Source organism: Pongo pygmaeus, chromosome 13, assembly GCF_028885625.2.
Source record: "Pongo pygmaeus isolate AG05252 chromosome 13, NHGRI_mPonPyg2-v2.0_pri, whole genome shotgun sequence".
In the NCBI taxonomy this organism is placed as follows: domain Eukaryota; kingdom Metazoa; phylum Chordata; class Mammalia; order Primates; family Hominidae; genus Pongo; species Pongo pygmaeus.
This window is the reverse complement of record NC_072386.2, coordinates 21,939,609-21,962,882: the sequence shown is the minus strand read 5'-3', so window position 1 is coordinate 21,962,882 and position 23,274 is coordinate 21,939,609. Positions and strand designations below refer to the sequence as shown.

Below are 23,274 nucleotides of genomic sequence, written 5' to 3'. Positions count from 1 at the left end.
CTTGCTTCTCTAGTTCTTTTAATTGTGATGTTAGGGTGTCAATTTTAGATCTTTCCTGCTTTCTCTTGTGGGCATTTAGTGCTATAAATTTCCCTCTACACATTGCTTTAAATGTGTCCCAGAGATTCTGGTATGTTGTGTCTTTGTTGTCGTTGGTTTCAAAGAACATCTTTATTTCTGCCTTCATTTCGTTATGCATCCAGTAGTCATTCAGGAGCAGGTTGTTCAGTTTCCATGTAGTTGAGCGGTTTTGAGTGAGTTTCTTAATCCTGAGTTCTAGTTTGATTGCGCTGTGATCTGAGAGACAATTATAATTTCTGTTCTTTTACATTTGCTGAGGAGTGCTTTACTTCCAACTATGTGGTCAATTTTGGAGTAAGTGCGGTGTGGTGCTGAGGAGAATGTATATTCTGTTGATTTGGGGTGGAGAGTTCCGTAGATGTCTATTAGGTCTGCTTGGTGCAGAGCTGAGTTCAGTGCCTGGATATCCTTGTTAACTTTCTGTCTCGTTGATCTGTCTAATGTTGACAGTGGGGTGTTAAAGTCTCCCATTATTATTGTGTGGGAGTCTAAGTCTCTTTGTAGGTCTCTAAGGACTTACTTTATGAATCTGGGTGCTCCTGTATTGGGTGCATATATATTTAGGATGGTTAGCTCTGCTTGTTGAATTGATCCCTTTACCATTATGTAATGGCCTTCTTTGTCTCTTTTGATCTTTGTTGGTTTAAAGTCTGTTTTGTCAGAGACTAGGATTGCAACCCCTGCCTTTTTTTGTTTTCCTTTTGCTTGGTAGATCTTCCTCCATCCCTTTATTTTGAGTCTATGTGTGTCTCTGCACATGAGATGGGTTTCCTGAATACAGCACATTGATGGGTCTTGACTGTTTATCCAATTTGCCAGTCTGTGTCTTTTAATTGGAGCATTTAGCCCATTTACATTTAAGGTTAATATTGTTATGTGTGAATTTGATCCTGTCATTATGATGTTAGCTGGTTATTTTGCTCGTTAGTTTATGCAGTTTCTTCCTAGCATCGATGGTCCTTAAAATTTGGCATGTTTTTGCAGTGGCTGGTACCGGTTGTTCCTTTCCATGTTTAGTGCTTCCTTCAGGAGCTCTTGTAGGGCAGGCCTGGTGGTGACAAAATCTCTCAGCATTTGCTTGTCTGTAAATGATTTTATTTCTCCTTCACTTATGAAGCTTAGTTTGGCTGGATATGAAATTCTGGGTTGAAAATTCTTTTCTTTAAGAATGTTGAATATTGGCCCCCACTCTCTTCTGGCTTGTAGAGTTTCTGCTGAGAGATCCGCTATTAGTTTGATGGGCTTCCCTTTGTGGGTAACCCGACCTTTCTCTCTGGCTGCCCTTAATATTTTTTCCTTCATTTCAACTTTGGTGAATCTGACAATTATGTGTCTTGGAGTTGCTCTTCTCAAGGAGTATCTTTGTTGCTTTCTGTTTTTATTCTAGGGTATGGCATTCACTAAGTTTTTATCTTTCGTCTTTCTTCCACTGTGCTGTTTATCTTTTTAGCAGCTTTGTTGAAATATAATTTATATATACCATACAGTTCACTCATTTAAAGCTTACAATTCAGTGGCTTTTACTAGCTTCATAGTTGTGCCCATGGATATCACCATAATTTTGAATATTTTCATTGCCCCATAAAGTCTCCTTAGCCATCAGTCTCAATTATTCCCTATCCTCCTCAGCCCTATACCACCACTAATCAACCTTCTGTCTCTATGGACCTATTCTGCACATTTCATATAAATGAAATTATATGCCATGTGGTCCTTTGTTTTCTTTCACTTAGCATAATGTTTTCAAGGTTTCATTCATGTTTTAACATGTAAATAAATTCCTTTTTGTTGCCAAATAACATTCCATTGTATGGATGTAGTACATTTTAAATTCAATCATTAGTTGATGGACAGTTGGGTTGTTTCTCTGCTTGTTAGCTGTTATGGATAATGCTGCTTTGAACATTTATATACAAAATTTTGTGTGGACATATGTTTTCACTTCTCTCGCGTATGACTTGGGAGTGGAATTGCTAGATCACATGGTAACTCTGTATTTAACTGATAGACTGCCAGCCTGTTTGCCAAAGTGGCTGTGACATTTTATACTCCTACCAGCAGTATATAAGGGTTTCAACTTCTTCATATTCTTGTCAACACTTGTTATTATCTTTTTTATTATATCCATTCTTCCATTCTTAGCATGTATGAAGTGGTCTCTCATTTTGGTTGCTATTCCATTTAAAAACTTTTTTGTTATGGAAATTTTGAAACATGAAAAAATATAGAGTTACTCTTCCATTTTTTGCTGGAGTATTTTAAAACCAATCCAGCCGGGTGTGGTGGCTCATGCCAGTAATCCCAGCACTTTGGGAGGCCGAGGTGGTCAGATCACTTGAGGTCAGGATTTCAAGACCAGCCTGACCAACATGGTGAAAACCTGTCTCTACTAAAAATACAAAAATTAGCTGGGCGTGGTGGCAGGACCCTGTATTCCCACCTACTTGGGAGGCTGAGGCAGGAGAATCGCTTGAACCTAGGAGGCAGAGGCTACAGTGAGCTGAGATCACATCACTGCACTCCAGGCTGAGTGATAGAGCAAGATTCCATATCAAAAACAAAAAACAGTCCTAGGTATTATCTTGTCTCACCCATAAATATGTCAATATAGATCTCTAACAGATAATGCTTTTTAAAAAAACATAATGCCATTACCACACTGAACTTAATAATTTCTTAGTGTCATCCAATACCTAGTCTTTTCAATTTTCTTTATTATCTAGAAGATGTGTTTTAATAGTTGATTTTTTCATTTCAAGAGCCAGATAAGATGCGCCCATTTGGCTGTCATGTCTCTTAAATCATTTTACTTTATTTTATTTTTGTATTTTTTGTAGAGATGGTGTTTCACCATTTGCCCAGGCTGGTTGCAAACTTCTGGGCTCAAGCGATCTGCCCGCCTCGGCCTCCCAAAGTGCTGAGTTTACAAGCATGAGACACCAAGCTCAGCTCCTTAAATCATCTTAGCTGTAAAATCATTCACTTACCCTCATCTGTTTTGTAGACTTCTGCACATTCTGGATTTTGCTGATTGTGTCCCCAGGTTTTATTTACCGTGTTCCTTTATCTCTCTTATTTCCTTTAAACTGAAAAGTTCATCTATTAGTTTGAAGATTAGGTTATAGTTCATTTTTGTGATAGACGTGATGTTAAAATTCAACAGTGGATTCAAGTATCATCAGCCCATTTCATTCATTATGATGTTTTCCCATCAGCCTTTCATCTAATGGTTTTAGCTGCAAATAATGATGACTATTTTATTAGAGTCTGAAAAATGATGATTTTCTTTCTTTCTTTTATTTATTTATTTATTTTTTGAGACAGTCTTACTTTGTCGCCCAGGCTGGCGTGCAGTGGTGCTGCAGTCTCCGCCTCCCGAGTTCCTCAGCCTCCGGAGTAGCTGAGATTACAGGCTTGCACTACCATACCTGGCTAATTTTTGTATTTTTCTGTAGTGACAGGGTTTCACCTTGTTGCCCAGGCTGGTCTCGAACTCCTGGCCTCAAGTGATCTGCCCACCTCGGCCTCCCAAAGTGCTGGGATTTCAGGCGGAAGCCACTGTGGCTGGTCTGATAGTCTAATTATATTATCCCTTCAGCATTTATTAGCTATGATTTGTCTATAAAAAAATATTTTCTCTATCCCAGCACTTTGGGAGGCCGAGACGGGCAGATCACAAGGTCAGGAGATCGAGACCATCCTGGCTAACACAGTGAAACCCCGTCCCTACTAAAAATACAAAAAATTAGCTGGACGTGGTGGCGGGCACCTGTAGTCCCAGCTACTCGGGAGGCTGAGGCAGGAGACTGGCGTGAACCCAGGAGGCAGAGCTTGCAGTGAGCCGAGATTGCGCCACTGCCCTCCAGCCTGGGCAACGGAGCGAGACTCTGTCTCAAAAAAAAAAAAAAGAAAGAAAATATTTTCTCTTACCAGCTATTCAGTTCACAGAAATATAGTCTGTATAAGAAAAACATTCTCTTTATCTATTTTTAGAATAATGAACTGTTGCCTCAGCAACTTCTCAAGGTGACCAGTAAGTTATTTTCTTTTTTAAATGGAATATTACTATGTATTTATAAATTTGGGTATATTTGATAATGTATTTCAGCCCATTGCAATCATTCTTTTTTGGAGACAGGGTCCTGCTCTGTTGTCCAGGCTGGAGTGCAGTGGCACAATCATAGCTCACTACATCCTGGACTATCTAGGTTCAAGTGATCCTCCCAGTTCAGCTTCCCAAGTAGCAGAGACTACAGGCACACATCACCACACCTAGCTAGTTTTTAATTTTTTTGTGGAGGTGGGGTCTTGCTATGTTGCCCAGGCTGGACATTGTTTTTGATACTAAAATGATCTCATCTTTGGTTAATGGGAGTTTCTTCAAGTTGGCTTCTGTCTCTTCTCTTTTTCTATTTTTATCATGAAAATAATTTAAGTATACATACAAATACAGGAATAATAAAAGGAAACCCATGTGTATACCCCTAAGATTCAATAATTATTAAGATTTCATCATACTTGCTGCAAAATCATTTTAAAAATACAGTATAGAGTCTAACTTTTTTATTCTACAGTGTGTAACATTTCCCATACACCTCGTGGGCCTAGAAGCGCTAATCAAGACTGATTTGGGCACCTACCACTTTACAGAGTTGGATTGTACCACACTGTATTACTTTTCCTACTCATGGGCAATTAGGTTTTCACTATTATAAATGCATGCTGCAGTGAACATTTCTGGACCTGTTTCTCTATGCTTGTATCTGGGAGAGTCTCTGGGTGTATATCTGGAAGGACAGTTGCTTGGTTGTAGGATATGCTCTGTTCAACCTTAGTAGATATTACTAAATTGCTTTCTAAAGTGATTGTACCAATTTACATTTACCCTTTTCCTGTTTCACTGTTTCCTTACTGATACTTGATGTTATCAGATTTTAAATTTTTGTTAATCTAACAAGTATAGAAATTGTTTTAATTCGTATTTTCCTGTTTATTGGTGAGATTTATTCATTTATTCACCAAATCAATTATTAAGCATCATGTACCACGCACTATTCTGTGTTTAATATACATCAGAGGTTGAAGATCCCTACCCTCATGGATCACATAGGCAGAATCAGACAGTAAGCAAGAAATATAATAAATATAGTTGAGTATTAGAAGGTGAGAAGTGCTATAGTGGATGTCTTAGTCTATTTGGATTGCTATAACAATGCAAACTGGATAGCTTATAAACAACAAAGACTTATTTCTTATAGTTCTGGAGGATGGGAAGTCTAAGATCAAGGCACTGGCACATTCATTGTCTGGTGAGGGCCCATTTCCTAGTTCATAGACAGCACCCTGCTGTGTTCTCATGTGATGGAAGCATGCTCTCTGGAGCCTCTTTTATAAGGGTGCCTATGCCATTCATGAAGTCTCCACCCTTATGACCTAATCATCTCCCAAAGGCCCTACCTCCTAGTACCATCACACAGGTGAATTTTTGGTGGGGGCAGGGGTGGTGGGATACAAACATTCAGACTATAGCAGGGGGGAATATATTTTTTCTCCATGTAGGTGTTATACTACTTTTGTTAGATTTTTTTTTTCCTAATTGTTGCAAATGGTACATTCTAAAAATTACATTTTCTAGTCGGTTATCACATTACTATTATAAGTAAATGCTTTGCTGCTCATCTTTTTAAAGTATTGATCTTACTCATCAACTCTTATTATTAATAGTTCTGATAGTTTACAGATTCCCTTAGATTTTCTATGTAACTAGGTTTTGCATCTTTAAATTACAGTTTTTATTCTCCTAGTCCTTACGCTTTATTTTTCTAAGTGTTGAATTGTTTATACATTATTTATATATATATTATATATAATATATGTATATAATATATAATATACATATAATATTATATGTATATTATATATTATATATTAATATATGTATGTATAATATAATATATAATATATTATGTATACGTATATTTTTATATATATATATATTAAAAACATATTTTTTCTTAGACAGATTCTTACTCTTTCACCCAGGCTGGAGGGCAGTGGCACTCCAGTGATCCGCCTGTCTTGGACTCCCAAAGTGCTGGGATTACAGGCGTGAGCCATTGTGCTGGGCCTGTTTATGCATATATTTTTATTAACAGACTTCATTTTTTAGGCATTTTAGATTTATAGAAATATTGAGTAGATATTTATCCCCTCCCCCACCCCATCTTATAGTTCCCCTTATTATTAACATCTTACATTAAGTGTAACTGCCCAACGGGTTCACCTTGTGTGCTGCCTAGACAGAGCTGATTTATGAAGACAGGGGAACTGCGGTGGAGAAAGAGTAATTCACTCAGAGCCAGCTGTGCAGGAGACTGCAGTTTTATTATTACTCAAATCAGTCTCCCAGAGCATTTGGGCATCAGAGTTTTTAAAGATAATTTGACAGGTATGGGTTTGGGAAGTGGGGAATGCTAATTGGTTAGGTTGGAGATGGAATCATAGCAGGTAGAAGTGAGTTTTTCTTGCTGTCTTCTGTTCCTGGGTGGGATGGCAGAACTGGTTGGGCCAGATGGGTGGTGTCAGCTGATCGATCTAGTGCAGGGTCTGCAAAATATCTCAAGCACTGATCTTAGGTTTTATAATAGTGATGTTATTCCCAGAAGCAATTTGGGGAGGTTCAGACTCTTGGAGCCAGAGGCTGCATGACCCCTAAAGTGATTTCTAATCTTGTAGCTAATTTGTTAGTCCTGCAAAGGCAGACTGGTCCCCAGGCAAGAAGGGGGTCTTTTTGGAAAAGGGCTATTATCAGTTTTGTTTCAGAGTCAAAACCATGAACTGAATTCCTTCCCGAAGTTAGTTCAGCCTATGCCCAGGAATGAACAAGGACAGCTTAAAGGTTAGAAGCAAGATGGAACTGGTTAGGTCTGATTTCTTTCACTGTCATACTTTCCTTAGTTATGATTTTCGCAAAGGCAGTTTCGTTAGTATGATACATTTGTTACAGTTAATGAACTAATATTGATACATTATTATTAACTAAAGAGTATTTTTTATTTATTTTATTAACTAAAAAATAAAGCTAAAATTCCATAGTTTATTCAGATTTCCTTAGTTTTTACCTTGAGTCTTTTTTGTTATTGTTTCAGGATCTCATCCAGGATATTGCATTACACTTAGTTGTCATGTCTCCTTTGGCTTCTCTTGGTTGTAATATTTTCTCAGACTTTTCTTGTTTCTCATGACCTTTTATTTAAAACATTCAATGCCTAAGACATCTAGTATAGTTTTTAACATTGTAAGAGTGGAGAGCCTTGTCTGTCTTCTGACTGTAAGGGGACTGCTTTATAAGTTTTAAAGTATGCTGTTTGCCATGGATTTTGGTAGATACTCTTTATCAGATTAAGGAAATTCTATTTTCTTTCTTATTTTTTAAGCATTTTTGTCATGAAAAAGTATGGGGTTTTATCATCTCTTTTTCTGCATCTATTAGATCACATAGCTTTTCTCTTTTGATCTGTTTAATATGGTGAATTATATGAGTAGATTTTCAGATATTGAGCTGGCCTAGCATTTAATACCCACCTGGACAGGATATATGTACATTTATATGCTAACACACATATGTATGCACACATATACATATTCACATATGAATATTACACACACTTATTTAATATGGTAGATTTGGTCTAGTAATCTATTAATTAGGATTTTTGTCTCTATATTCACAAATGAAATTGGCCTGTAATTTTCCTTTCTTCTACTATCCCTGTCTGTTTTTAGTAGACAGATTTTGTAGCTTTTTTCTTAGCCGTCTTAACATTATTAATTATACTCTAGTTGGACTTAAGCTTTCTGTTTTGGGCCTGGAAGAGATTCATTAAATATAGCTTCTGAAAATATCTACTCTGATCTCTTAGGTCTGAATTCTTCTTAATACTTAAAATTTTGGGATTCCTCATGGTTATGTCTATGTACTGTCTACAAAAATCATAATTATTTGTGGTGGCTATTATTTATAACCAAGTCCTTTTGTTACTTTGGAGTGGATCTTTGACGTTCAAGATGTTTTGAACCTGGCTGGGTGCAGTGGCTCACACCTGTAATCCCAGCACTTTGGGAGGCTGAGGGGGGTGGATCACCTGAGGTCAGGAGTTCAAAACCAGCCTGGCCAACATGGTGAAACCCCATCTCTACTAAAAATATAAAAATTAGCCATGTTTGGTGGCTCACGCCTGTAATCCCAGCTACTCGGGAGGCTGAAGCACAAGAATTGCTTGAACCTGGGAGGCGAAGGTTGCAGTGAGCTGAAATAGCTCCACTGCACTCCAGCCTGGGGGGAAGAGTGAGAATCTGTCTCAAAAAAAAAAGATGTTTTGAACATTTTTGTGATTGGCAATTTTGCTAGTGCTATCATATTGTTTACATTGTACTTGACTTTTCTTATTCTCCATGGAAATTAGTAATAACAGTATCTACCTCTGACATTTGTACCATAGTCTATTGCTTATAAAGTATATTTTATATACAAAAAGTGCTCTGTATTTTGGATCCCAACCATTTGAAATGCTCTTCACCACTGATACTCATAAGAGTGTTATGTACAACACCATCAACTTTTGTCTGGATTATTGCAATAATTATTTACCCTCATGTTCCCTACAGTTCATCTCATACAGCAGCCAGATTGATCTTTTAAAAGTATAATCAAATCATAATTCTCTCATGCTTAAAACCCTAAAGGGCTTCTCAGTGCACTAGAAAAGTTCGAATTCTTACCATGATTTACAAATTCTTTTTGCCAGTGCCTAGAACAAGGCCTTGCACATAGTGGATACTCAATCAGTATTTGTTGAGTTAATAAGTAACTCGTTCATTGGCAGTTTTAGAGAAGCTCTGACTTGCCTCAGATCTCATAGCTTATGAATAAGTGACCAGGTCAGGATGAGAACTCCAAATCTCATGTTTGCAAGTTGCCTGGCCGAGATACATTTTTCTAGTTCTCCAATGGACCCTGAACCAGACTATTCTCACTGTCTTCCAGACTCTGTGTACCCCTGTTAATTTGTTTGTGCCTTTCTCTTTCTGCTTTGCCTTCTAAATCGGGCCCATCCTCAAGATTTGGACATAATCCTTTTCCTTTTATGGAACATTTTCTTATGTCTTCAGTACCATGTACTTGTTTTTGTGGCAGTTATGGTGGGTGGGATGGCGGAGGTTACAGTGCTAGTGGGAGAGGAACTCTTATAGATACCAGATATTGCACCACATGCTTAGGCAAGCAGTTCCACTTATTTCCCATGTGACCTTATGAGCAAAGAAGCACTATTACTTAAAAATGAGAAAACGGCCCCAGACAGGTTTTCACTTGCGTCACCGGAATGGGGAGATCTTCTATACATTAGCCCCAGGAAAACTCAGAGGGCTGTGAAATATTCTAAGGATTCTAAGGCCAAACCTTCTACAGCTGCCTGGCAGAGCTGGGTGGGTGCCCAGGTGCCCTTGGTCAGGACAGTTCTTCATTATCCTGCTTTATTTAGCCTGTCTCACTTGGCCAGGGCCATAACCGATAGTCTGGCCTATATGTCAACATCACACAGAGAAAATAGGAGCAGGATGTTCTGTTTCTGTTCAATAAAAATTTTGTTTCCAAACACTAAACCTTTTTATAGGTAGATGTGATTTTTTTCCCTGTCTTTACTTGGGCTTCTGATTGTATTTATTTATTTATTTTCTCCTTTCTGCTTCTAGTATTCTAGTCAAGAAGAAAGCCAGAGGAAGCCATTGCCCACTGCTGCCGCCCAGTGTTGTAAGTGAGAAACTTGTCTATGAATCTCTTTTAATTGTAGCTTTCTGTCGCTTCTCTGAACATGGGTTATTCTGAGCTGGAGAGGGTGGAGATGTCATGTGTGTAATTAGAAGATATTCCTGAAGCACATCTGTTCAGGTGCCTTTCTCTGATGGCTATCTATTAGCTTTAGGGAGAAGTTTTTTGGTTTTGTATGGGGAGAGTAGGGCTCATCTTTTTTTCTACACTTGTTAGCTTCTACCCCTGGAGGAATGATTTAACCCCCTCTATCCCTGTTTACCTGTTATTATTCTTTAAGGCTCTGTTTAAATATCATCACTTCTGGGTAATCTTTCTGCTGTTTTCTTCTTCTCCCAAGTCTAACTTAGGTCTCTCCTGTGTGCTTCCATTTTACTGTGTGCACATCCATCATATGACATATATATATTTCTTTGACATGAACACAAAGTTTTAAAAGACATAGACATTGTTCCATTTTATATTCTTTGCATTTGGCTCAACACCCATGCTTAGTACACCGCAATAAAATTTGATAAATGATTGACTTATTTCTCCTGAGATTGATTTGTCAAGATCACACAGATTAATTCTTGAAATGAACTATACGTTTTTGGTATATTGTTACCTTCTCCCCAGTTTCCCTCAAAACAGCTTGAGACACTAAAGGACTGACTTAGAGTCTGATCTATTTCACTTTTTCAACTGTGATATATGTGTGTGTGTGTAGGGGGGTGCGGGGGTGGGGGATTGTGATACTTTTGTGTTGCTCTGTTTTTTCTGAATCTCATGCCAAACTCCATTAACTACAAGTTGAAGATGATGGTAATGATTGTAGCATTTGTTGTTGTAATATTAGTAATAATAAGAACTGTAGGCTGGGCATGGTTCCCAGCACTTTGGAAGGCTGAGGCAGGAGGATTTCTTGAGCCCAGGAGTCTGAGACCAGCTTGGGCAACAAACAGATACCTCATTTCTACAAAAAAAAAAAAAAAAAAAAAAAAATTAGCCAAGTGTGATGGCATGTGCGTGTAGTCCCAGACACTTGGGAGGCTGAGGTGGGAGGATGGCTTGAGCCTGGGAAATCGAGGCTGTAGTGAGCCATGATTGTGCCACTGCACTGCAGCCTGGGCAACAGAGCAAGACCGTGTTTCAAAACAAACAAACAAACAAACAAACCATAGCAGCTAACACTATTGAGGTCTTACAGTATGCCAGATGCCATTCTGAGACCTTAAGTATTCTAATTTATTTAAACTTCACAACAACCCTAAGACAGATTTTACTGTTGTTCCCATTTTTGAGATCAGGAAACTGAAGCATAAATAGATTGAGTAATTTGTCACAAATCACATAGCTAGTAACTGGTGAAGTAAATATTCAAACACAGAAAATCTGACTTAGTAGCTCCTACCTCTGTGTGAACCACTGTGTTATATTGCTTCCTTCGTATTGTTTCTGAAAAGGAAAACCTTTGTCCATGGTTTGTGAATCCGTTGGTTGCCTTCAATTTGGTACATTCTATAGACCCACTTTCCTGATAAAAGTAAAGGCCAATGGTAGAGGTGAACTTTTTTTTCTTTATTTAAAGAAAACCTATTTTTCATATGATTTATTACTAACTTTTGTTTTTTGCTATTTAGGACCAAACATTTAAGGTCATAGGAGGTCAGAAGAATCTGAATTGAAAACCAGGTTTTCAGGTTTACACATCCTTTGCAAAACTCATTGTAATGAGTTCATTGTGATTGATTTAATCTTTTAAACCTTTTTCCACGACTGCTAATGAGAAGCAAAATGTAAAGATTGAGATTTTACTTCCTCCTCCTTCCTGGTCTCATTGATGAAATACAATTGAAGCGATTAAAGCGCAAATGCCAAGAGGGCAGGAGGAAATAAAAAACCTTAAATAATCAAGCAACTTTATTCCCATACATTTTTCATATGTTTACAGGCTATTTTATTTTTCTATGAATAAGCCATTCTTGTCTTTTGCCTGCTCCCTCATATATTTTTATTTTGAGAAATGTTAAACCTATAGAAAAGTTGAAAGAACAGTACCAAGAGTGCCCATTACCCTTTACTAGGTTCAGCGACAAGCATTTTGCCAGATTTGCTCTTTCCCTCATCCTCCTCTTATTTTTCTCTCATGTTTCTTTATCTCTGTCTCCATACATACATACATAAAAATGCAAGTGTTTTCTGAATCATTTGAATATAAGCTGCACATGCTATAACACATCAGCATGTTTCTGCTAAGAGCTAGGAAAGTCAACATAACTGAAATACCATGATCACAATCAAGAAATTTAAGACTGATACAGTAATATTGTCTATAATACAGTCTATATTAAAAACTCCCTAATTGTTCCCAAAAATATTTTGAAAGCTTTTTTTTACATTTTAAAAAATTTTATTTATTTTTTAATTTTTATGGGTACATAGTAGGTATTTATGGAATACATGAGTATTTTGATACAGGCATATAATGTGTAATAATCACATCAAGGTAAATGGGGTATCCATCACCTCAAGCATTTATCATTTCTTTGTGTTACAAATATTCCAGTTATACTCTTTTAGTTATTTAAAAATGTGTAATAAATTATTGTTGACCATAGTCACCCTATTGTGCTAGCAAATACTAGATCTTACTCATTCTAGATAACTATTTTTGTATGCATTAACCGTCCTTAATCTCTTCTTACCCCAACTCCCCTTCCCAGCCTCTGTTAATCATCCTTCTATTCTCTGTCTCCATGAATTCAATTGTTTTAATTTTTAGCTCCCACAAACGAGTGAGAACATGTGAAGTTTGTCTTTCTGTGCCTGGCTTATTTCACACAACATAATGTCCTCCAGTTTCATCCATATTGTTGCAAATGACAGGATCTCATTCTTTTTTTTTATGGATAAATAGTACTCTATTGTGTGTATGTACCACGTTTTCCTTTTCCATTCATCTGTTGATGGAAGCTTAGGCTGCTTTCAAATCTTGCCTATTGCGAACATTGCTGCAACAAACCTAGGAGTGTAGATATCTCTTTGATATACTTTCATAGCCTTCTCCCGCCATGATCTAATCAATAACCATACATTTCATTTATTGTCTTGTCTCTTTAACCTACCTTCTTTCCTTCCTTCTTTTCTTTTCTTTGTTCTTTTCTTTTCTTTCTCTCTTTCCTTCCTTCTTTCCTTTCCTTTTCCTTTTCCTTTCCTTTTCTTTTCTTTTCCTTTTCTCTTTTCACTTCTCTCTTTTTTCTTTCTTTCCTTTCTTGAGAAGGAGTCTTGCTCCATCATCCAGGCTGGAGTGCAGTGGCATGATCTTGGCTGGCTGTAAGCTTTGCCTCCTGGGTTCAACCAATTCTCCTGCCTCAGCCTCCCGAGTAGCTAGAACTACAGGCCATGCTACCACTCCCGGCTAATTTTTTTGTATTTTTAGTAGAGACAGGGTTTCACTATGTTGGCCAGGCTGTTCTTGAACTCCTGACCTCCAGTGATCCTCCCACCTCAGCCTCCAAAAGTGCTGGGATTACAGACATGAACTGCCGCACTTGGCCTAGTCTTCTTTAATATAATAATAAAAAAAATCTGGCCATGCACTGTGGCTCATGCCTGTAATCCCAGGACTCTGCAAGGTAGAGACGGGTGGATCACTTGAGCCCAGGAGTTCTAGACCAATCCAGGCAACATGGCAAAACCTCATCTCTATAAAAAAATACAAAAATTAGTCAGGCATAGTGGTGCATACCTGTGGTCCCAGCTACTTGGGAGACTGAGCCAGGAGGATCACCTGAGCCTGAGGGGATCGAGGCTGCAGTGAGCCGTGATCATGCCACTGCACCCCAGCCTGGGTGACAGAGTGAGACCCTGTCTCAAAAAAAACCAAACCAAACCAAACCAATACAAAACAAAACTTTGCCTTTTTGGTCATTTATGACATTGATCTTTTTTTATTTACAAAAATAGTTTAGCAATATGTACCAAGTCTTTGAATAGGAATAGGCTTTGGCTCAGCAGCTGAATTTCTGGAAATTTATCCTCAGTCATCACAGCAGACAAAGATACATGTACAAAGATGTTCACTGCAGAATTATTTAAGTAGCAAAATTTGAAATTGACTTAATAGTTAAACAGCAGTAAAAAATAATAGTCCTTAAGATAGAATATTATGCATTTGTTAAAAATCATGCTTTGATTAATGGGAACATTTTCATGGAACTTGGTAAAAAAAAAAAAAAGTATTACAGTTATCCCTCAGTATACTTGGGGGATTGGTTCCAGGACCCCTGCACGTACCAAAATCCGTGCATACTCAAGTTCCTCACTTGGCCCTGAGGAACCCACCTATATGAAAACTTGGCCCTCTGTATATGCAGGTTTCACATCCTGCATTTTCTGTCTGTCTCATTGAAAAAGATCCGTAAGAGGACCCATGCAGTTCAAGCTTATGTTATTTAAGGGTCAACTGAAAACCCACAGTGTGTGTGTGTATATGTATATATATACATAAGCAATTTAAGACTTATTGCTAGGAACTTAATTGTGTCTACCCCCATTTATATATTGAAGCCTCAACCCCCAATATTATTATATTTGGAGATAGGGCCTGTGAGCAGGTGATAAAGGTTAAGTGAGGTCATAATCTGATAGGGCTGGTGCCCTTATAAGAAGAAGAAGAGATAGCAGAGCTCCATCCCTACCAAGTGAGGACACAGTAAGAAGGTAGCCATCTATAAGCCAGGAAGAAAGCCCTCACCAGGAGTTGAATCAGCTAGCCCCTTGATCTTGGACTTTCTAGCCTCCAGAACTGTGAGAAATAAATTTCTGTTGCTTAAGACACCCAGTCTAAGGTATTTTGTTAAGGCAATCCAAGAAGACTACTGCAGATTTTGGTACTAAGAGATGGATTGTTGCTGAAACAAATACCAAAAAATTTGCAAGTAGCTTTGGAACTGGGTGATGGGTAGAGGCTGGAAGAGTTTTGAGATGCATGCTAGAGAAAACTGAGATTTTCATGAAGGGGTTATTGTTAGAAATATGGACATGAAAGGTGATTCTGGTGAGGGCTTAGAAAGAAAGGAGGAGAGCTACAGAGAAAACTTCCATTTTAGAGAATGTATAATTAATCATGATCAGAATGTTGGTATGAGTGTAGATATTAAAGGCAATTTTTGTGAGATCTCAGATAGAAACAGTTCATAATAATAATAAGGAAATAACTGGAAGAAGGATGATCCTTGTTATAAGGTGGCAAAGAACTTGGCTGAATTGTGTTCTAGTGTTTTGTAGAAGGTAGAACCTGAGAGCAATTAAATTGCATATTTAGCAGAAGAAATTTCTAAGCAATGTTTTGAAGATGTGATGTGGCTTTCCCTTACTGCTTGTAGTAAAATGCAAGAGGACAGAAATGAATGAAGAAAGACTGTTGGACTTCTTAGGTTCTAGAAGACTGGACCATAGAGCTATTTGACTGTGAATCTGTGCTATTTTCCAGGGAAAGGAAAGAATTACCCTCAAAGTGACAGAGATCATCAGGGCTGCCCCCCTCACCACAGACCTGGGGGCAAGGTCATTTATTTCATTATGTAAGAGGGCAGGCTTATCACAGTGAGGCAGCTCCTGAAAAGCCAAGGAGGCAGATATATCAAGCCAAAGAGAATTATTCTTGAGTCTTAGATCTAATGGAATTCACCTTGGTAGGCTTTGGACTTGCTTAGGACCTGTCACCCCTTCCTTTCTTCCCTGTTTCTCTCTTTTGGAATGGGAATGTCTAGCCTATGTCTGCCCTACGATTGTATTTTGGAAGCACATAACTTGTCTGGTTTCGCAGGTTTGTAGCTGGAAAGGCATTTCGCTTTAGGATGACTCTTTACTCAAGATCACTCGTCTTATTTAGATGATAATTAGATAAGACTTGGGACTTTAGACTTTGAAGTGGAAATTGAATGAGTTAAGACTTTTGGGGCTGTTGGGATGGAATGAATGTATCTTGCGTGTGATAAAGACATGAATTATGGGGGGCTGGGGCAGAATTCTATGAACTTGATTGTGTCCCCTCCAAATTCATATGTTGAAGCCCTAGTCCCCAGTTTGACTGTATTTGGACATAGGACCTGTGAGGAAGTGATAAAAGTTAAATGAGGTCAAAAGGATGGAGCCCTAATCTGATAGGGCTGGGGCCCATTTAAGAAGAAGAGACACCAGAGCTTGCTCTCTCCACCATGTGAGGACCCAGCAAAAAGGTGACCATCTGCAAGCCAGGAAGAGACTGTTCACCAGAAACCAAACCTTATGGGAACATTGACCTTGGGCTTTCTAGCCTCAGACTGTGAGAAAATAAATTTTTGTTGTTTAAGCTCCCCAGCCTATGGTATTTTGTTATGGCAGCCTGAGCAGATGTATACACTTATGTAAATGCATCTATACAATTATAAGAAAAATTATTAGGAAAAGAATGATCAAAATATTAGTCAAATTTGTCTCTAGGATATGGGATTGTGGCCTTAAATTTTTTTCAATGGTTAAAAGTTATTATTGGCCAGGCACAGTGGCTCATGCTTGTAATTTCAGCATTTTGGGAGGCTATGGCGGGAGGATGGCTTAAGGCTGAAGTTCAAGACTAGTCCAAGCAACATAGTGAGACCCCCATCTCTACAATTAAAAACAAAGTTATTATTAAGAAAAGCAATTGAGTCCTCATTCATTCTTTTTCTTTTTTTTGCGATGGAGTCTCTCTCACTCTGTCACCCAGGCTGGAGTGCAGTGACACGATCTTGGCTCACTGCAACCTCCGTCTCCCTGTTCAAGTGATTCTCCTGCCTCAGTCTCCGAGTATCTGGGACTACAGCCATGTGTCATCACACTCGGCTAATTTTTGTATTTTTGTTGGCCAGGCTGGTCTTGAACTCCTGACCTCAAGCGATCTGCCTGGCTCGGTCTCCAAAAGTGCTGGGATTATAGGCGTTGAGCCACCAAGCCCAGTTGAGTCCTTGTTCTTAACCTGGGTTTGCTGCTGTCTCTCTGTGACTTTGGAAGTCATCCCACTGTCAACTTCAGTTTCTTGAAGTAATCAATGGAGGTGGTGTTCTAGATGATCTCTAGGACTTTTCCAGCTGTAGCGCATCATACGACTCTATTACTTCCTAGTCCTCAGATTCCTTCACGTGGATGGCCCCTCCACTACCCAGTGTGTTAGGATCAATCCTCTGCAGCCATTTATAAGATGTTTCCAAAGTATTTTCAGAAATCACTGGGCTACTGCTCTAAAGAAACTCTCCCTTTGATACAAGAGTTACTGTGGCTGGAAGTGGTGGCTCATGCCTGTAATCCCAGCACTTTGGGAGGCCAAGGCAGGAGAATCACTTGAGGCCAGCAGTTTGAAACCAGCCTGGGCAACATAGCACGACCCCATCTCTATTAAAAAATAAATAAGTTTAAAAAGTAAAAAAATAAAAGGAGTTACTCTAGCCCCAGTTATATGGATATACTCTTAAAGGTGATGGGATTCTTTAAAAGTATTGAGGCAAACTATCTGCTTTTCCCCTTTGTCTCAGGTCAAGCCTTTCTCTTTTAGCATTCAGTAACAACATTCTGCAGTCACTTTTATTCTGTGAAGTTTTTGTCTCGTTTGGTAAGTGACATATTTATTTTAAAATGTTGTAGGGTAATTATTGTGATTTATTATGTCCATCTGTTTTTTATCCCCCATTTTATTACTAGTTCTAGCATTTAGGCTGACTTGTGCCCATTTCTTGAAAGAAAGGAAAGGCAGAGAGCAGACGTGATCTTTGTGGTTTTAACTTCCCAAAGCCTAAGATTTTAGGAGAGTATACAAAGTGTTCTGGACAAATATTATGAGAGGGAGCAGAGTTTCACCCGAATCTCCCAATTTCTAACTAAGAAGAGCTTCTTTTGACTTGAATGAGAGGAGAGAAATGCAAGAGAATGAGGAGAGAAAGAAAGTAAGTGACCAGGGTAGGTACATTGGTACCTTGTGTCTACTTTCTGTGTTAGGGCACTGGTGAAGCAGCAGGAGTCAAAGAGGGGATGGCTAGGTGTTGTGTCTTAGGCAGATGGACCATCACAAAGAGATTCCTATGCTCCAAGTTGCACATGCTCCAAAATGAGTCTTGGGCTTTCTAGAAGTGGGAAAGTGAGCCTCTGGTCCTATTGGAACCACTTGGGCAGGAATAAGAAATGTCTCTCTCAGAAGTGTTCTCTGTGTCCGAGTGACTAAGGACTGGAGGAGACCTGGACTATCTTGATGAATGCCAGTTCACAAAGACATATCCATGCCATGGGCAGTCACTTCACTGCAGTGTCTTTTCAAAAATTATTATTATACTTTAAGTTCTGGGTTACATGTGCAGAAACACTGCAGTCTTATTCACATGCTGTGTCAGTATTCAGAGCAGTCTTCATGGGACAGGGGCAAGACTTACATTGAGACTGAAGGATGAATATGTGTTCTAAGAGTGATAACATTAGTTTTCCTAGGAGACATATTGATCTCTTTGTTGGTGGTTGTTGCCTCTCTGGCTGATATTGCTTGGTTGTTCCTGCCCTCTGAGGTGTAGGTGAGTGCTGGCTTTCTCAATGGGGTGCAGGTGTGAGTCTCCAAAGGTTACTTTTGGGGACTCCCTGGGGTCTTATGTGAGTGATTGCTCTGGTTCAACTTCTTTTGTCCTGCTATTGACTACTACCAAAAGATGTACTTAGCTTGTTGCTGCTGGTATCCTGTTACTTAGAGGCTTCTTGAATGGGGAAATATCAAGATAACTCGGACTCACCCACATTCCACAGAATTCACATGACCCATGGGAACTCACTTATTCTTGCCCTGAGAAACAAAGGATATAGGCAAGCAGTTCCATTCTCTTCTCCATCTCCCAGCTCTGCCTCCTCTGTTCTTTTTGGCTGCTTAGAAAGGTACACAGTTCACATCTGCAAGTCTCCTGTCCAAGCAGACATCCAACCTATCTGGCTCCACTCCCATTCTTGTAGGCATCCCTAACCTTTGTGAATTATGAAGCTTCTCCTCACTTGGATTCAGAGCGGAAAAACATTCATTTTTCCCCTTCCCAGGAGGTGGAGAGGGGAAGGAGTGACCTCTCTTCACCAACAATTGCTCTCCCAAAGGTTGCTGGGTCCCACATTGACATAGACATTCTACAAGACAGCTGACAAGGATCTAGTTAAATTGTCTTAACAAAATTTCCTGGCTGGGCACGGTGGTTCACACCTGTAATCCCAGCACTTTGGGAGGCTGAGGCGGGCAGATCATGAGGTCAAGAGATCGAGACCATCCTGGCTAACACAGTGAAACCCCATCTATACTAAAAATACAAAAAATTAGCCAGGTGTGGTGCTGGGCACCTGTAATCCTAGCTACTCGGGAGGCTGAGGCAGAAGAATTGCTTGAACCCGTGAGGTGGAGGTTGCAGTGAGCCAAGACTGCACCACTGTACTCCAGCCTGGGCGACAGAGCGAGACTGTGTCTCAGAAAAAATTTCCTAAAATCTGGATTTGTCTGATTATTTCCTCGTAATTAGATTCAGGTTACTGCACAGCTGATGTCAATTCGTCCCTTTATTTGTGATGCTGATGTTAATTATTAGTTCAGATGATGTTTTCCAGATCTCTTTGTTGCAAAGATATTTTTCTCCTTTGTAACTAAGTGTGTAGTGGCAGTGATACTTTGAGACTGTGTATATACTGCTTTTATTTAAATGAACTTCCATGCATTAGTTTTAGGATGTATTATGATCATTGCCTAAATTTATTATTACACTGTGGTTGCAAAATGATGATTTTCTAATTCTGGCATTCTTTTTTAAAAAGAGAAAATGGTTTCTCTATACTTGCACAATTCTGACACCAAGTATGTTTTCCATACCAAGCAATTCTCTGCTAACATCAACTGAGTGTCTCATGACTTAATTCTGACACTAGAGATTTGGAATTAGTGCAGACCCTACAGGTTAAGGGCTGAGTCCCACAAGACTGCCTCCCACTTTAGACACCAATCATAAATCCCAGGTTACTGCCTGAACTTCTGACCAACTGGCTATAAACTGGAGTTCCCACAAGCCCCTCCTCAGGTTCAGTAATTTGCTAGAATGGCTCACAGAACCCAGGAAAACAGTTAATTTGGTATTACCGATTGATTAAAAGGATATTTTAAAGGATACAAACAAATAGCCAGATGAAATGATACATTGGAGGAAGTCCGGAAGTGTCTGAGCACAGGAGCTTCTGTCCCTGTGGAGTTTTGGGTGCACTACTCTCCCTATGGGTGCATTTTTGTTCACCAGTGTGGAAACTCTCTAAACCCCTTTGGCTGGGATTTTTACGGACACATCATTATGTAAGTTTGATTGGTTAAATCATTGATCATTGGTGATTAATTACCTCAACCTTCAGCCCCTCTTTTCTCCCTGGAGTTTGCGGGGTGGGACTGAAAGTTCTAACCCTCTAATCACAAAGTTGGTTCTTTTGGCAACTAGCCTCCATCCTCCAAGAGTTATCACGTTAGCATTAACTCAGGTATGATTGAAAGGGGCTTATTATGAATAACAAAAGACAGTCTTCTTATCCCTATCAGTCAAGGAGTTAAAAGGGTTTTAGAAGCTCTGTGCCAAGAACTGCAGGCAGAGACCAAATATTTATTTCTTATTGTGTTACACTGTTATTATACTGAGTAGTTGTCAGTCTTTTGTAAAGAAGAGCTTTCCCTCTTCTCATACCCTCTACCCCTCTTTTAAAATGAATATCACTATGGACACATGATTTTTTTTTTTTGAACACAGTGTTTTGTAATCCTGTTCTGCCATTTTCTTTGATGCTCAAATTGTCCTGAATTTGGCCTATGAGTGTTCCTTTTAACTAGATCCTGTGTCCTTTTGACATGGCCCTATCATTCTTTGACCGCTTCCTTCCTTCCTTAGTACAAAATATTCCAAGCTCATCTTGTACTTTGCCTCCTCAGTCCTAGAATAAGTCATTTCTCCAATGAAGCTGGTTATTTTTAGTGGGGAACGGTATTTAAAAATCAAGATCTTGGCACTGGTTTTGCTCTTTGCTTCAGGAGGGCTCTTGCTTCTTGGCTCTTTGGATAGAACTAGGAAACACACTATGTTCTTCATACTGGTATCACCAATTAACACCCTCATCACAAGGTTTTCCTGGTCTCCTTTCATATATTCTCTCTCTCTCTCTCTCTATATATATATATATGTGTGTGTGTGTGTGTGTGTATGTGTGTGTGTATTATGCACATATATGTACACATATATATACACACGTGTATATACACACACATATACATGTATATCTTCCAGTGAGAACCTCTTTTCCCAAGAACATCAAATTATTTATTCATTTGCTGTGTCCTGTAATGTACACAAACAAATTTTAGGATTAATATACCCAGGGCTATTATCAACAATAAGACAACAGTCTTTAAGATTCTTGAAAGTTTTTTTTTAACCTTAGAATATAAACTCACATAAGATTACAAAACCACCAGCACACCAAAAATTTAACAAAATTTTATAATGTCATCAGTATCTATCCTATATTCAAATATCCCCAGTTTTCCCCCAAACTTTCTTGTTCTTTTTATACCATTGTAGAAGTTAATCAAGGTTCACACATTGCATTTGTATGTGGTGTGATTTGAGTGAAGATCATCTTTTTGCATGTGGATTTCCAGTTGTCCTAAGACCATTTGTTAAAAAGGCATTTTCGGCTGGGCACGGTGGCTCATGCCTGTAATCCCAGCACTTTGGGAGGCCGAGGCGGGTGGATCACGAGGTCAGGAGATCGAGACCATCCTGGCCAACATGGTGAAACCCCATCTCTACTAAAAATACAAAAGTTAGCTGGGTGTGGTGGCGTACACCTGTAGTCCCAGCTACTCAGGAGGCTGAGACAGGAGAATGGCTTGAACCTGGGAGGTGGAGGTTTTAGTGAGCCGAGATTGCGCCACTGCATCCAGCCTAGGTGACAGAGTGAGACTCCATCTCAAAAAAAAAAAAAAAAAAAGGACATTTCTCCCCCCATTAAATTGCCTCTGCATCTTTGTTAAAATCATTCTTACTACACCACATGTTCCCATTACTTTCCTTCCTTTTAGCAGATTAGATTTTATATATTCACATTAGAAAGTGGATATACTTTCTTTTAGGATATGTTCTTCAGATGTGGCCTCAGCTGGGAGTTGGTAGCAGATACCAGGAAATGCATGTGGCTTTTTGCATGCTTGAGCCTCAGTACATCATGTTTACTTTTGCAGGTCTTATTGCTCCTCAATTTATAGAGCTGTTCTGAGGCTGTGCAATCTGATTTGCATATTTGATACAAATCTTGCAACAAATGGTATCAGTATAATATAAACATTTAGCCATAAAGCTAAATGGTCAGAAGTTGAACTAGAGGGATAAACTGGTCTGTTCTTTTTCCAAACATACCTAAAGTTTCTAAGGTATTTACACTTCACTCTTCAATAAGGATACTATTTCTACCTATATCTTGTCAAAGAATGTAGTAACACACCATGTTGCCATACCAAACAGTCTGACTACTACTAAGTTCAACAACTTTCTGCTCTTTTCAATTTTTATACATGTCTGCTTTGCGCACGCACTGTGTTAATGACAGTATCACTGGCTACAATTGAGAATTGAATCAAAAGTGATTTAGCATGTGACGAGGGTTTGGTGAGATGACTACTTACATCGAAACCATCCTGGCCAACATGGTGAAACTGCTAGGGTGTGTAAATTAGTACAACCTTTCTAACTCAGTGATTTTACTTCTAAGAAGTGTTCAAGGAAAATAACTAGAGGTTCAAAGGAAGATTTATGTATAGGTTTTATTTATAATAGTGAAAAATTACAAAGAAAGGGAGAATGGATAATTGTGGTATTTCCATATGATGGAATTGTATACTTTTACATAAATTTTTAAGATATAGGAAATATTTATGTGTATAAGTTCTAAAAAATAGGATCCTAACCTGATTAAGATGATCTCAGTTATCTAAAAAATAAATTATATACATATGTACATAGAAAAACCACAAGGAAATATAATTTTTTTTGTTTTGTTTTGTTTCGTTTTTGTTTTTTGTTTTTTGTTTTTGAGATGGAGTCTCACTCTGTCGCCCAGGCTGGAGTGCAGTGGCACGATCTTGGGTCACTGCAACCTCTGCCTCCTAGGTTCAAGCGATTCTCCTGCCTCAGCCTCCCAAGTAGCTGGGATTACAGGCACCTACCACCACATGTGGCTAATTTTTGTATTTTTAGTAGAGACAGGGTTTCACCATGTTGGCCAGGCTGGCCTCGAACTCCTGACCTCAAGTGATCTACCCACCTCGGCCT

General features: G+C 38.9%; 1 protein-coding gene across 4 annotated transcripts in view; it reads left to right on the top strand.

The window, feature by feature from the left end:
- UNC13B (unc-13 homolog B) overlaps window positions 1-23,274 on the top strand; it is a 233,571-nt gene that overhangs the window by 83,253 nt on the left and 127,044 nt on the right. For all 4 annotated transcript variants that reach the window (XM_063650170.1, XM_054500700.2, XM_054500696.2 and 1 more), the window contains one exon: window positions 9,835-9,892. In XM_063650170.1, the coding sequence (XP_063506240.1) occupies window positions 9,835-9,892 (58 nt within the window). The remainder of the gene's footprint in view (window positions 1-9,834; window positions 9,893-23,274) is intronic.